The sequence below is a fragment of the Chiloscyllium plagiosum genome, chromosome 37 (genome assembly GCF_004010195.1).
Source record: "Chiloscyllium plagiosum isolate BGI_BamShark_2017 chromosome 37, ASM401019v2, whole genome shotgun sequence".
NCBI classification, from domain to species: domain Eukaryota; kingdom Metazoa; phylum Chordata; class Chondrichthyes; order Orectolobiformes; family Hemiscylliidae; genus Chiloscyllium; species Chiloscyllium plagiosum.
The window spans coordinates 28889972-28905877 of NC_057746.1; the positions used below are offsets into that span (position 1 = coordinate 28889972).

The window sequence follows — 15906 nt, forward strand, 5'->3', positions numbered from 1 at the left end:
ACAGTAGGACCTCATTTTCTTAAATGAAAGCAAAACTTTGTAGTCAGTTAAATGTTTTTGCAGTGCTTATGAACTTTAAAATGTCCCTTTTTAAAAAAAAATATATGGAGCCACTTTGAAGGCCTGGAAACAGTTCCTGTTGGTGGAAACCTGCCTGGTGACTAATTTGACAAGTGAGTAATTTCTGTCTGGATTGCCCTTCTCTCATCTCTCTGAATGGGGTTTCTTCCTCCATCCTCCACCTCCTTGCCCTGACTGATCAAACCCTGGTTACCCTGTGTGAGGGGATTATGAAAGCACAGGTCAGCTGCAATCTGACTGAGTGGTGCAGGGAGGCCATGACAGGCTTTGTGGCCTACTCCCCTTCCTGATGTTTCTGTGATTGCAGGTACAGGCCGCCAGCCCAGGATCGAGATGGAGGGCCAAACAGGCGATGATATCAGACTGGGCTGCAGATCTGAAGGGTGGTACCCACAGCCACTCATCCTGTGGGTGGACGGAGATGGTGTGAACATGACAGCCCAGCAGCAAACCACGTACCAGCCAGACTCTCAGGGGCTGTTCACGGTCAGCAGCTCCGTCGAGATCCCCAAGCACTCCCCCAACAAGTAGACTTGTGTCATTAACAATGTGATCCTGAAGGAGACACAGGAGGCTCACATCCAGATCGCAGGTCTGTCACGGTGAGAAGAGACCTTCCCAGACACTCAGCGGGCTGGGGGAAAAGACTTGAATCAGATTGTGGACAAATGTAATATCCCAAGGAAATGCTGTGATTGAAACAGGCTCCTTGTGGCCCTGGTTAGAGACAATTGGCAAGAAATAAACCTCTCATGGATACAGCTTGCCCCTTATGGCAACAAAAGGCATTTCAACGGGATGGAGGGAATGATTGAGATTGAGGGAGAGTGAGAGGCTGCGACAGAAAGAGAAGAAGAGGGTGTGATGGAGGTAGAAGGAGAGCAGGTGATGCAGGTTTGGGGAGGGAGGGGGGGGAGTGAGTGTAATGGAAGAGCAGAGTGTTATAGACTGGGTCAGACCACTCAAAACATTCTTAAGCAGGCAGCCCAGACCATAACTTTGCAATTTGTTTCAATAAGTGTGCAGTGAAAATTACCCGGAGTAAGTTAGCGAGGTTGACTACCAAGTTTTAAAACAGACAACAATTTATTCACAAAATTACGGAATGACACACAAAGAACAGAAGAAAGAACTCAGTCTATCTAAACTAGACTTAATTGTGCTGTTGAAAATTGTAGTGCTGGAAAAACACAGCAGGCCAGGCAGCATCTGTGGAGCAGGAGAATCGACTGTGGAGCAGGAATGAAGAAGGGCTTATGCCCGAAATGTCGAGTCTCCTGCTCCTCGGATGCTGCCTGGCCTGCTGTGTTTTTCCAGCACCATACTTTTCAACACTGGTCTCCAGCATCTGCAGTCCTCACTTTCTCTTAATTGTGCTGTTCCAAATATGCACAATAGTCCCAATAAACAAATCCCTTAAACACAGTAAAAAATAAAACAAAGATTTACAGGGCAAAGATAGAAGGGCCGAAGCAGAGAGAGTCAAGCAGCCTGTTTCCACAAAGCCCACTGCTGAACTCCTAACTAAAGTTCTGAACTGAACTGCTCTGCTAGAGAGTTGGCCACATTCCCTTGACTTATGCAGATTATTTCTCAAAACATAAAAGCTCTGGCCTAAAGTCTCATCTGTTTATGGATAAACATATCTGTACCAAACCATTCGATTCGGAGCCTAATTGGTTTATGATCCCTCTGAAAAAACCCAAGGACACAGTATCCCTGAGAAAAGGAACAGCCTTTTGAGTGGGCAGACTTAGAGTTTGCGAAAAGGAAGGGAGGTGATGGAAAGAGAGAGAGAGATAGTATAACAGAGGTTGGAAGAGGGAGGTGGGGAGAGACTGCGAAGATAATAGAACGGAGGTTTTGGAGAGGGAGAAGAATAATGGAGGGAGAGAGGCTGATGGAGGGAGAGGGATGATTGAAGCTGGGTACAGGGTATGACAATAGGTTACTGTTCATTCCAACAGCTGAATGGTTCATTTTCTCACTCTTTTCTCTCTTTCCCCTTTCCCTGTTCTCCATCTCCTCTCTCTCCCTTTGTATCCCCATTCTCCCCCCTTTCCCATTCTCTCACTGACTCTTTCTCCCTCCTCCCCCTTCCCTCTTCCCCCCACCTTACCCCCACCATTTCCTCCTCCATCTATTTATCTCATTTCTCTCTCCGCTCTCTGTCTATCCCACCCCCTCTCACTTTTCTTCCATTCCTCTCCCTTTATTCTCTTCTTCTGTTTATCTCGATACAGATTCCTTCTTCCCAGGTGTTTCCGGATGGCTGACAGCATTCTGGATCCTGTTTGCTCTGATTGTTGCAACAGTCGCTCTCACAGTGTGGAACCATCAGAAATTACTGAATAAGATTCAAGGTGACAAACTCTGCTCAAACATACAGAACTTCTTTCAAGAAGTAATCATAAACCAAATCTAATAATTTATTAAAAGAAACTAAAACAGTGCTGGAAATACTCCACAGATCAAACAGAGAGAGAGGTGGGGTGTGGGAGGATAGAGTTAGTGTTTCAGGGGGAATAGAGTTTATTTTTAGTGAGGAACCTATTCATTACAGTCTGACTTTGATGGTATTTCCTGAGGTCATAGTGCCCATTGTACTCATTAATTTATTTGATTTTCTTTTCCAGGCCTCAGGAAATCTGAAGATAATCTCAGTAAGTGATGTTTCTTCAGTCTGTGTGACACGTTACTCGGACTCTAGCTGTTGAGAAATTTCACACTCTCACTCTCACTGTTTCTGTCCTGAGAGGGCTCAGACCCCTTTCTGTATGTTACTGATCTCACCAGTAACCAGGAGGGTCCCTCGGTCTGTTCCTGCTGATCCTTTCTGTGAGTATATCCTTTTCTTCACACACCCCTTCCCCACCAGATTCTCTATCTCATTCCAAATTATCCTCTTCTGACAGTACAGTACCTCTCAGAGAGTGATGTTCTGTCCTTGTTTCCTGTTGCAGAGGTATGTTGTTACAGTGGTCGCATAATGCCTCCTTCAGGCAGGAAGTTGTTAAACTGTGTTTAATTTCTCTCTGGGTGTTTGTTTTGAACAATCATGAGTGAGTGGGGTCAGGGCTCTCACAGAACCATAAAGGCTTTTAGTTTTGCTTTCATTTAATGAGATGGTTTCAGCAGGTTGCTGAGCTAAAGGCTTGAGTTCTCTGCTGCTAGAATAAAGTCTTACACAGTTAGGCTTCCTCTTAGAAATCAAAAGAGGCAGATTATTTATTTATTCTGGACTGGAGAGGGACTGCGTATGGGAATCAAAACGATTTCACTGAATTGAATTTTTCCAAAGGTTATGTTTGTTGGATGCTGTCTATGTTGGAACTCCTATGATGATTAGTGTTTAAATAATACACCATTTTGTTAACCTTATTTCGATTGAAATACTTATGACAGTTCTTCTTTAACTGTGTTATAAGAATAAAGTGTGTTTTGATTAAAGCCTAGTAGCAGACCAATCAAAAAACAGCACCTTAAGCTTGCTATAAAATAAATATAAATTTAGAATCGAGGCTATCTCCTTTCAATTGGGTGGGGGTGGGGTGCAGTGACTTTTCTGGTCTCTCTCTCAACTCTCTCCCCTGTCACTTTCCATTCTAACCCTTTTCTCTTCCCACTTCCTCTTACCCTTTTTCTCCCCTTCCATCTCAACCTTCTCTCCCCACTTTTTCCTCTGCATCGCGTGCTCTCTCTCTCTTCCTCTCGCTCTCTCTGTGTCTCACCTGTCTCTCCACCTCTCATTCCTGTGGTCTCCCTGCTCTTTCTCCCTCTCTTTCTCCCCCCAATTCCTTCTAGTCCTTTTTCTCAACCTCTCTCTTCTTCTCTCCCTCCTCCTCTCTCTCCCCGACTCTCTCACCCTCTTCTCTTTCACTTCCCCTCCCTCTTTCTTTTCCGCACCATTTCTCTCCTTCTTCCACCCCCAGCCCTTCTCTCACTCATCTCTCTCATCTCTCTCTCTCATACCCACACACTGCCCACTCTGCCTCTGTCCTACACATATCTCTCTTTCAATGCCAATTGTACAGGACCATGGTGCAACCACACCTGAAGTACTGGGTGCAATTTCTCTCCTTACTTGAGGAAGGATGTTCTGATTATGGAGGAAATATAGCGAAGGTTTATCAAACTGATTCTTCAGGAGAAAGTGAGGACTGCAGTTGCTGGAGAGATGAGTTGAAAAGTGTAGTGCTGGGAAAGCACAGCAGGTCAGGCAACATCCAAGGAGCAGGAATATGTCCATCCATATGTCAGTATCCTCTCACACTGGAGCAGAGGAACAATGCATTCCTCACAGCGCAGTTTTCTCTAATTCAACGCTCTCTGACTAGGCTCCCACATTCTAACCTGTAAACTTGAGGCCACCTGACCCTCTGCTGCCTGTGTTTTCACTTATCTCAAGTCCCACCCTCCTGCTTGCTGACCTACATTGGCTCCCAGTTAATTCTTAATTTCTCACCCAGTTCTCCAATCCCATCAAGTCCTTGCCTTCACTACAATTATGAAGATGTAGGTTTATCTTTGAGAGAGTTAAATGCAGCAGAACTACTGGACACAGCACCAAGTGTTCTCAATAAGGCAACAATGTATATAACACTGGGGTGAACAACTCGATTAGTTTGTTGCCTGGAGACAAAAACAAATTCGAATTGGGCAAATCAATTTAAATTATACCCCAGAAAAATACCAATTTCCAATCAAGTTTGAATTGATTATATTGACAATCTTAAATGCCAATGACACAATCCAAAGCTCTGGGGTATCAGACTGGGGGGAATTTGAACAGTTAAGAGGAGGACTGCCAAGTCCTAGCATATAACAGATTGCTTGAAAACCAAATCTCTCTTAAGAGTACCTTTTCGATCAGTAACATGTAATGCAGAAATTCCTAACAAGGAGAAAAAAAGACACAGGAAGATCCGAAGATAAGAACCTAAAGCTGCCTGGTTTTGAGATAAGAAGTGTTTTTTAAAACTTAATTGGGAGTTTCATTGGACTAGTATTATAGAAGGGAAGTTTAGAAAAATAAATTTTAAACAGTGGTTAGTTAATTATTCTCTGTCATACTTTAAGAAATAAAGTTGTTAATTTTTACTTTACATTGTTCTTGGCCACTTGGATTTTTACGATTACTGCATGGGATAAATCTTTATTATGTTGCTGGTTTTAAATTAAGCAGGAGAGTTTACCCCATGTCATGACACTACTCTGTAACTCCTCCAGCCCTTCAATCCTGCAAGATATCTGTGCTCCTCTAATTCTATCCTCTAGCACACCACAATTATATTTGCTCCTTCATTTGGAGATACAGTGTCAGCTGTCTCAGTTCCAAACCCTAATTCCCCCACCACCATTTCAATTTCCTCCTAAGAAACTTTGAAAAAGCTTTGATCACCTTACGTAACATCTCACTGTGTCACTGTCTTATTTTTATTCAGGATACATGTATGAAGGATTTTCAGATTTTTAACAGAAAAACAGGCATTCTATGATACAAATTGTAGTTGTGTAATATAGTTGTAGTATATTTTCTGACAGGTGAGCAATACTACACTGGATACATAAGGACGTACCAATGTAGGAAATAGGAGTAGGCCATCTCCCCACTCAAGATAATAAGGTCATGGCTGATCTTTTCATGATTTGGAGATTTCAGAGCAGCGCTCTGAAAGCTAGTGTTCCAAATAAATCTGTTATACTATAACCTGGTATTGTGTGATTTTTAATTTTGATCTTTTCAAGGATTCAGCTCCACTTACTCACCCACTCATCATAACCCACGATTCATTTACTGTTCAAAAATCTATCTATCTTTGCTTTAAAAACATTCAGTGAGATAGTCTCAACTGCTTTACTGGGCACAGAATTTCGGGCTTCACCACCCTTTGGTTAAAGAAGTTCCTTCTCAACTCAGTTTTAAATCTGCTCCCCCTTATTATGAGATTATGCCTCTTGGTTTGAGTTTCACCCACCAGTGGTGCTTCTATCTCCCTGCTTCTATCTTATCTATTGTCCTCATAATGGAAGACTTGTATCACCAAGTTTGTATTCAAAAAAAATTTCTAAACTATATTCCCCTTCCAAAAAAAGTCTCAAGTGAAGTAATGTTTTGTTTTTTCAGTGATATTTCTGGTACAGTTGATGTTAGATTTAAATTACCTTGCTCCCCATACGATAAATTTTGCTCCTTTCTGTTTTTCTCTTTAGAATCTAAGAAACTTCAGCAGAAGTTAGGTAAGAGATGATTCCCAAAACTTCCTCACTCTGGGATTGGAGTTTCACCTCCTGTTCTGCACTGGTTCCTTTATTTTAGAAAACACTGGCATGAAAATAAAATTTGTTAATGAAATGAAGTCTGTTGAGTGTGATTTATTCAGACATTCCAATTCCCTGTTTCCTTTTAGAACAATGGAGGCCTTTGGTCCAGTCAGGTATGTTCTGTGCGTGAACACATAATGAAAGGAACCTCACCGATCAGTATTTGTGTATTTTTTGATGTTTGCCCATGGTAATGTTGGGCCAAATAGAACAGGAAGATATGAAGATCAACAATATGTGATTCTGTACCTTTACTCAATCTAAAGGGGTGTGTGTGTGTCTATGCACATTGTTAAGGTAAAGCCAGTCACTCCCCACTGTGGCTCACCCTCCAGTCCTTACCTCACTGTGAATCATGATTTACTTCAACTGTTGTCCTGTTTGAGAGTATTGTGGATGATTAATCTTCTTCTTCCTTTTCTGTTATCTTTGTAGAATGGAACAGGATACGGAGCTATGCAGGTAAAATGCTGGGTGCAGCAGACTGTGTGTTTGTATCTGTGTAGTAGTGCATGGACAGGCTGTCTGTCTTCATCACCCTGTTCTGGCTGACCAAGAACCTCTCCCATCCCTGTCACCTGCAATTGGCTTGTCAGAAGGATTTACAAGATTGCTTATTAATCTGGTCATGTTATGACAGAAACTCCACGGGATTCAAGTTGTGAAGCGGAACTTGAGCCTGACGTTTCTGGCCCAGAGGCAGTGAAGTTACTCACTGTACCACATGACCTCCTCAGAGGTTTAAGACAATTCAACAGTCTACAGTCACTTTTGCTGACATCACAGCTTTATTCCACTAATTTGTTTTAAACTATTTCTCAAATTCTCAAACTGCACTGGTGGAATTGGAATTCACCCTCTCCGGGCTTTGGGTTCAGCAACATGGGGAGGCAATGCCCAGAAAATTAAGCGTGAAAACCAAGTCATGGTCTGGGGACGAGGGTTCAAATCCCACCATGCCAGATGAATGCATTTGGATACAATTAAAAGCCTGGAATTAAGAGTGTAATGGTGACCATAAAATAGACGCCGATTGTTAGGAAAATGCCATCTGGTTCACTTATGCCCTTCAAGGAAGGAACTGTTATCTTTACCCTGTGTGTGGCCTACATGTGACTTCAGACTCTCAGCAATGTTACTGACTCTTAACTGCCCTCTGGACAATGAGGGACAGGCAATTAATGCTGGACTGGCCAGTGACACCCTCATCCTGTGAAATAATATGAAATGAAGCACTACACACTGGTGAAAAGACCCCCCCCCCCTCCCATTTTATACAGCACGAGAGGAAAGTGCTAATTTGTTCAGCCATCTTTGATGTGGAGATGCAGCAAGAACTGTCAATTTTTATTCTCAGACCAGATTCTGGTTGGTCAGGGAGATGCCATGAAAATGCAGCAGAGAATATGTACCCCTCTCATCCTGCATTTCACCGAGCCCCTTCCAGCACTTACTTCTCTCATTAAAGCACTTAAATTCCCTGTCCCCTACCCACCGTTTCTTATATAACACTCTTTCGACCCTCCCCCTGCAATTTCCTCTTCCTTCCCTTGCTGACCTCCTATCCCATCTCCTGCTCTTGTCCCTCTCCTTTCCCTTCCTTCCCGTTTTCTTTGAATTGAATTAGCTTTATATTGGGTGCTCAAATGAGTACAGTGAAAAGTCTGAGATAACATTTCAGGTAGAGTGAATTCTGAGGAAGGGTCACTCCACCCAAATTCTGATTTATGTCCACATGTGCTGCCAGACCCGCTGAGCTTTTCTAAGAATCTCTGTTGTTGACAGTGGAAAGTTTATAATTTGCCACTTACAGCACCATCTTGGGTACAATCCTAAAGAACAGAATAGAGAAATGTTCCATTACAGAGAGATACAAGAAGCAAAGTTTAAAAAGACAAACATAGACCAGCGGAGGGCGGAAGTTCACGTGTTCTGACCGCTGGGCTACTCCCACTACGCTCTGAGCTGGGCCGCTGCTCCCTGGAGACCCCAATCCTTAACCCTCCCCTCTTCACCCGCCACCTCTCTGACGGTGTTATTTGATCTCTTCCCCCAGCTCCAGCCTCTCTGACTCTGGATCCGAACACAGCGCATCCCCGGCTCATCCTGTCTGAGGACCGGACCAGTGTGAGACTCGGAGACACAGAGCAGCCGCTCCCTGACTCCCCGGAGAGATTTCATTTCTGGGAATGCGTCCTGGGATCAGAGGGATTCACATCAGGGAGACATTACTGGGAGGCGGAGGTAGGGGAGAAGACAGAGTATTTTCTGGGCGTGGCCCGAGAGTCTGTGGACAGGAAAGGAGAGATCGACCTGATCCCGGAGACCGGATTCTGGATTGTGGGGCTGTTACCTGGATGCGGTTATTTTGCCGCTACCCCCCCCTCCCCCCCGACCGCCCTCTTCCCGAGAGTGAATCCCCGGAAGATCGGGGTTTTCCTGGACTATGAGGGTGGACAGGTGTCATTTTACAATGCGGACACCATGTCCTACCTCCACACTTTCACCCACACTTTCACTGAGAGGCTCTTTCCCATCTTCCATCCGGGAGGGAATGACGGCGGGAAAAACTCCGCCCCGCTGACAATCTGCGGGATTAAAGGGCACTGACACATCCATCCCATAATTTCACCCCGTCCCCCTCTCTCCTGCCAGCTGTAAACTGATGGGGGTCGGTCTCAGTCTGGGGGAAAGAAGGAGGGAGAGAGAAGAAACAAATAGAAGCTCAGTTGTAGAGAGGGACTGACTGGGTAGAGTGAGCTGTGAGCTGCAGGAACCCGGGAACCTTCCTTTCTGTCATGTTGCTCCACAGGCGGGAGGTGGTACTACATGGCGTTGTTGGAGATGAATGTTAATGAGAATGTGCTTGTGTTGGATTGGGATGGACAAAGTTAAAAATCACACAACACTAGGTTTTAGTCCAACAGGTTTATTTGGAAACACTAGCTTTCAGAGCGCCGCTCCTTCATCAGGTGGTTGTGGAACTGGATGATAAGACACTGAATTTATTGCAGATTACAGGGTCATGCAACAAAAATAAATTATTGAATCATCTTTTAGAATGGGTTGCAGATTTTGTTTCTAAATCCCAGAACTTCTTTTAAGTGACATTCTCAAGATAACTTAAGTTTTATGTAAAAAAAGTGATCAGACTGGACTCAACTGGGCTCACTACATAAATGCAGTGGCTACACGAGAAGGTCAGAGACTAGCGATACTGTGGCGAGTAACTCACCTCCTGACCCCCAAATGCTATCCACCATCTACAAGGTACAAATCAGGAGTGTGATGGAATGCTCCCCACTTGTCTGGATGGGTACAGTTCCAACACTCAAAAAAGATTGACACCATCTAGGACAAAGCAATCCGCTCGATTAGCACCACATCTATAAACATTCAATTCTTCAACTACTGGCGCTCAGTAGCAACAGTGTGTACTATCTACAAGATGCACTGCAGAAATTCACCAAAGATCTTTAGACAACACCTTCCAAACCTATGACTACTTCCTAAGGACAAGGGCAGCAAGGACTTAGGAACACCACCTGCAGGTTCCCCTCCAAGCCACACACCACCCTGACTTGGAAATATACTGCCATTCCATCACAGTCATTGGGTCAAAATCCTGGAATTCCCTCCCCATTGGCATTGTGGGTCAACCCACAGAAAGCGGACTACAGTGATTCAAGAAGGCAGCTCACCAGCACCTTCTCAAAGGCAAATGGGGCCACAGGGCCTGTCCCGGGCTGTAAATTTTCTTTGTTCTTTCTACTTTAAATAGGGATGGGCTATCAGTGCTGGCCAGCCAGCGACACCCAAGTTCTACAAATAAATTTTAAAATCTCAGCTCAGACAGTACAGCAAAGATGTGAGGTCAGAGTCTGTTGGTATCCCAATCTTGAATCAGACTGGGGGGTTCTATTTCCAAAGTGGAATTTCCATGGATTGACTGTGCAATTTTTGACCAAGATAGAAAGTACCTATAAATATGATTCTGCACAGACAAATTCACCCTATAGACTTGTGTGTGTGCAGGAGAGAGAGATTGAGTGTGTGCATGTGAGTGCATGCATGTGAGTGTGGGTGCACGTGAAAGAATGTGTTTGCATGTATGCAAGCTTGATAAAGTGTGTGTGTGTGAGCATGATGGGGTGGAGGCCTGTGAGAGGGTGTGTATATGAATGAGAGAGTATCTAAGTGAGTGTGTGAGCATGAAAGTGTGTGTGTGTGAGAGAGAGAGAGAAAGAGAGTATGTGTATATTGCAGTGGGGTCACCTGTAGTGTGAAATAGAGAGGAACAGCATGGAAACAGACCCTTCGGTCCAACCCGTCCAGATATCCCAATCCAATCTAGTCCCACCTGCCAGCACCCGGTCCACATCCCTCCAAATCCTTCCTATTCATATACCCATCCAAATGCCTTTTAAATGTTGCAATTGTACCAGCCTCCAACACTTCCTCTGGCAGCTCATTCATACCTGTACCACCCTCTGTGTGAAAACGTTGCCCCTTAGGTCTCTTTTATATCTTTCCCCTCACACCCTAAACCTATGCCCTCTAATTCTGGACTCCCCCACCCCAGGGAAAAGACTTTGTCTATTTACTCTATCCATGCCCCTCATGATTTTGTAAACCTCTATAAGGTCACCCCTCAACCTCCGATGTTCCAGGGAAAACAGCCCCAGCCTGTTCCACCTCTCCCTATAGCTCAAATCCGCCAACCCTGGCAACATCCTTGTAAATCTTTTCTGAACTCTTTCAAGTTTCACAACATCTTTCCGACAGGAAGAAGACCAGAATTTCACGCAATATTCCAACAGTGGCCTAACTCGTACGGAGTCAGCTATTACAAGGGGGCATAGCTTTAAATTAAGTGGTAGTAGGTCGAGGACAGATGTTAGGGGTAGGTTCTTTACTCAGCGAGTCGTGAGTTCATGGAATGCCCTGCCAGTAACAGTGTTGGACTCTCCCTCTTTATGGGCATTTAAGCGGGCATTGGATAGGCATATGGAGGATAGTGGGCTAGTGTAGGTTAGGTGGGCTTGGATCGGCGCAACATCGAGGGCCAAAGGGCCTGTACTGCGCTGTATTCTTCTAAATGCCTTCCCAACTCCTGTACTCAATATTCTGACCAAGAAAGGAAAGCATACCAAATGCCTTCTTCACTATCCTATCTACCTCCAACTCCACTTTCAAGGATCTATGAACCTGCACTCCAAGGTCTCTTTGTTCAACAACACTCCCAAAGATATTACCATTAAGTGTATAAGTCCTGCTAAGATTTGCTTTCCCAAAATGCAGCCCCTCACATTTATCTGAATTAAACTCCATCTGCCACTTCTCAGCCCATTGGTCCATCTGGTCAAGATACTGTTGTAATCTGAGGTAACCTTCTTCGCTGCCCACTACACCTCCAATTTTGGTGTCATCTACAAACTTACTAACTGTACCTCTTATGCTCACATCCAAATCATTTATGTAAATGACAAAAAGTAGAGGACCCAACACCGATCCTTGTGGCACTCCACTGGTCACAGGCCTCCCATCTGAAAAACAACCCTCCACCACCACCCTCTGTTTTCTACATTTGAGACAGTTCTGTATCCAAATGGCTAGTTCTCCCTTTAATCTGTGAGATCTAACCTTGCTAACCAGTCTCCCATGGATAACCTTGTTGAACGCCTTACTGAAGTCCATATAGATCACATCAATCCTCTTTTTTACTTCTTCAAAAAATTCAATCAAGTTTGTGAGACATGATTACCCACGCACAAAGCCATGTTGATTATCCCTAATCAGTCCTTGCCTTTCCAAATATATAAACTTCCTGTCCCTTAGCATTCCCTCCAACAACTTGCCCACCACCAACGTCAGGCTCACTGGTCTATAGTTCCCTGGCTTGTCCTTACTACCTTTCTTGAACAGTGGCACCACGTTTGCCAACTTCCAGTCTTCTGGCACCTCATCTGTGACTATTGATGATACAAATATCTCAGCAAGAGGCCCAGCAATCACTCCTCTAGCTTCCCACAAAATTTTAGGGTACACCTGATCAGGTCTTGGAGATTTATCCTCCTTTATGCATTTCAAGACATCCAGCACTTCGTTCTCTGTAATATGGATATTTTGCAAGGTGTCACCATCTATTTCCCGACATTCTATATCTTCTATATCCTTTTTCACAATAAATACTGATGCAAAATACTCGTTTAGTATCTCCCCCATTTTCTGCAGCTCCACACAAAGGCCGCCTTGCTGATCTTTGAGGGGCCCTATTCTCTCCCTAGTTAACCTTTTGTCTTTAGTGTATTTGTAAAAATGCTTTGGCTTCTCCTTAATTCTATTTTCCAAAGCTATTTTATGTCCCCTTTTTGGCCTTCTGATTTCCCTCTTAAGTATACTCCTACTGCCTTTATACTCTTCTAAGGATTCACTCGATCTATCCTGTCTACACCTTACATATGCTTCCTTCTTTTTCTTAACCAAACCCTCAATTTCTTTAGTCATCCAGCATTCCCTATACCTACCAGCCTTTCCTTTCACCCTAACAGGAACATATTTTCTCTGGATTCTTGTTATCTCATTCCTGAAGAACTTCAACTTTTAGATCTGGTCTATCCTTTTCCATCACTATTTTAAATCTAATAGAATTTTGGTCGCTGGCCTCAAAGTGCTCCCCCACTGACACCTCAGTCACCTGCCCTGCCTTATTTCCCAAGAGTAAGTAAAGTTTTGCACCTTTTCTAGTCGGTACATCCACATACTGAATCAGAAAATTATATTGTACACACTTAAGAAATTCCTCTCCATCTAAACCTTTAACATTATGGCAGTCCCAGCCGATGTTTGGAAAGTTAAAATCCCCTACCATAACCACCCTATTATTCTTACAGATAGCTGAGATCTCCTTACAAGTTTGTTTCTCAATTTCCCTCTGACTATTGGGGAGTCTATAATACAATCCCAATAAGGTGATCATCCCTTTCTTATTTCTCAGTTCCACCCAAATAACTTCCCTGGATGTATTTCCAGGAATATCCTCCCTCAGTACAGCTGTAATGCAATCCCTTGTCAAAAACACCACACCTCCTCTCTTGCCTCCTTTTCTATCCTTCCTGTAGCATTTGTATCCTGGAACATTAAGCTGCCAGTCCTGCCCATCCCTGAGCCATGTTTCTGTAATTGTTATGATATCTCAGTTCCATGTTCCTAACCATGCTGTGAGTCCATCTGCCTTCCCTGTTAGGCCCCTTGCATTGAAATAAATGCAGTTTAATTTATTAGTCCTACTTTGTTCCTGCCAGCCCTAACTGTTTGACTCTCTTCTGTTCTCAATTGTACCAGTCTCAGATTGATCTCTTTCCTCACTGCCCGCCGCCCCCCCCCACAACTTACTAGTTTAAATTCTTCCGAGCAGCTCTAGCAAACTTCACTGCCACTATATTCGTCCCCTTCCAATTTAGGTGCAATTTGTCCTTCTTGTACAGGTCACTTCTACCCCAAAAGAGATTCCAATGATCCAAAAACAAGGTCCAGGGTGAGGCCATCCTCATGGGTACCAAATTTGGCTATCAGCCTCTTTTTGGCCACTTTGCCCTGTTGCTGTCCCAATGTCAGCCTTGGAGGATGGTCACCCAAAAATCCGAGGCCAAATGTTCCTGACCACTGAAGTATTCCCTGGCTGGGAGGGAACACCCATGCTGCTGATTATTGTGCAGTGTCCATTCATCCGTTGTTGTAGTGCCTGCATGGTCTTGCCAATGTCCCATGTCTCAAGGCATCCTTGCCTTTGGGCAATGTTGTCTATCTCACACGCTGCATGCAAAGATGCCCCAAGACATGGTATGTTGATGAGATTATGCAGACACTACAATAATGGATGAATGGACACCGCGCAACAATTGCCAGACAGGGTGTTCCCTCCCAGTCCGGCAACACTTCAGTAGTCAGGGATTCTTGGCTTCGGATTGTCAGGTGACCATCCTCCAAGGCAGACTTCAGACAGGCCACAGCAAAAGTGGCTGAACAGAGGCTGATAGCTAAGTTTGGTACCCCTGAGGATGGCCTCAACCGGAACCCAGGGTTCATGTCATACTACAGGTGATCCCACCACACGATACACTCTCTCTCACACACAAGCACAAATACACACACACTGTTACATACTCACACACTCTCACAGGCACTCTCATACACACAAACTCTCTCATTCACACCTACTATACACACCCATGCAGGTTCCTTGTTGCAGGCTTATACCCTGTCACACTCACACACCCACTTTACCAAGCTTGCACACATGCAAACACACACTCTGTCTCTCTCTCTCTCTCCTGCGTGCGCACAGACATACTTGTATAGAATTATATTTGGAGATAGATTCTAGTTTGCTCAGAAAATGCATAATCTGCTGGCCATCAATGCAGGCAGTCAATCCATGTAGTATTTTGTAAATTTCAATTTGGAAATAGAACCAGTCTGACTCAAGATTGGATACAGACTGACTCTAACCTCACACCTTTAATGCATTGTCTGAGCTCAGATGTCATCTTTCTTTTTAAATATACCTTGAGTTATCTCGAAAATGTTAATGAACCCAAACATACAACTCAGTCTAAAAGATGGAAGACTTAACAACAATCTAGTTTGTTCAAAATATAATTTCCATTGCATGACAATGTCATCTTTTGCAATAAATTCCGTGTCTTATGGTCCAGTTCCACAACCACCTGATGAAGGAGCATCGCCTGGAAAGTTACTGCTTCCAAATAAACCGGTTGAACGATACACTGGAGATGAATCAGTCACTGGTTCTCAGACTGGGTTCAGTGGAGTCTTTCCAGGGGAACACCAAATCATTTCACTGCAGAGACAGTGCAGTCTTTCCATTGGGACACCAAATCACTTCTCAGCAAGGCAGAGACAAAGAAGTGGTGAAGACAGTTTGAAGAGTTGAGTGGAGAAACAATCGTCCTGTTTTTTACTAATATCCTGGAGTGAATGTTATTCCTGCAGGAGCAGCTATAAAGATTTCCACTTACAAACCTCCCAAAATCTTATCTTCAAGGTATTGGGCAATTCTGCTGTTTTCAGAGGGGAGTCTCAGATTTCCTTTTGGGATGAGGGGACAGGAGCTGAGGGACCAGCAGCTGCTGTGATGCCCGGCTCCTTTCAATGTGCACTCTGGCAGGGAGCTCGTGTCATTCTCATACTGCCGGGACCACTGAGTGTTTCATCTTTTGTTTTTGTTAATTAGGGTTGTTTCTTGTCATCGTAATAAAAATGTCAAAGAAATTTTATTCAAACTCTTACCATGCTGCAGTAATGTCTATCCCACAAATGGTTAAATAACAATGAGAAATGACTTATTTTGCTCAGATCTGTGAATATTGTCCAGTTAAGTGAAATAAAATTGGAGTGAAGGAACTCCAATGTATTTGGGAGTCTATGTTACATTTGAATAGGAAGCTCTCTTGGGGCTCTTTAAATGGGGTGGTATTA

The 15906-nt window shown here is 43.9% G+C and overlaps 1 protein-coding gene across 1 annotated transcript in view; it reads left to right on the plus strand.

The window, feature by feature from the left end:
- Positions 1–9074, plus strand: part of LOC122541547 — a 75100-nt gene extending 66026 nt beyond the window's left edge. Inside the window, exons 23-27 of the mRNA XM_043678375.1 lie at positions 389–567; positions 2718–2744; positions 6492–6518; positions 6841–6867; positions 8449–9074. Coding sequence (XP_043534310.1) covers positions 389–567; positions 2718–2744; positions 6492–6518; positions 6841–6867; positions 8449–9015 — 827 coding nt within the window. The 3' untranslated portion in view covers positions 9016–9074. The remainder of the gene's footprint in view (positions 1–388; positions 568–2717; positions 2745–6491; positions 6519–6840; positions 6868–8448) is intronic.
- Positions 9075–15906: the final 6832 nt, after the last annotated feature.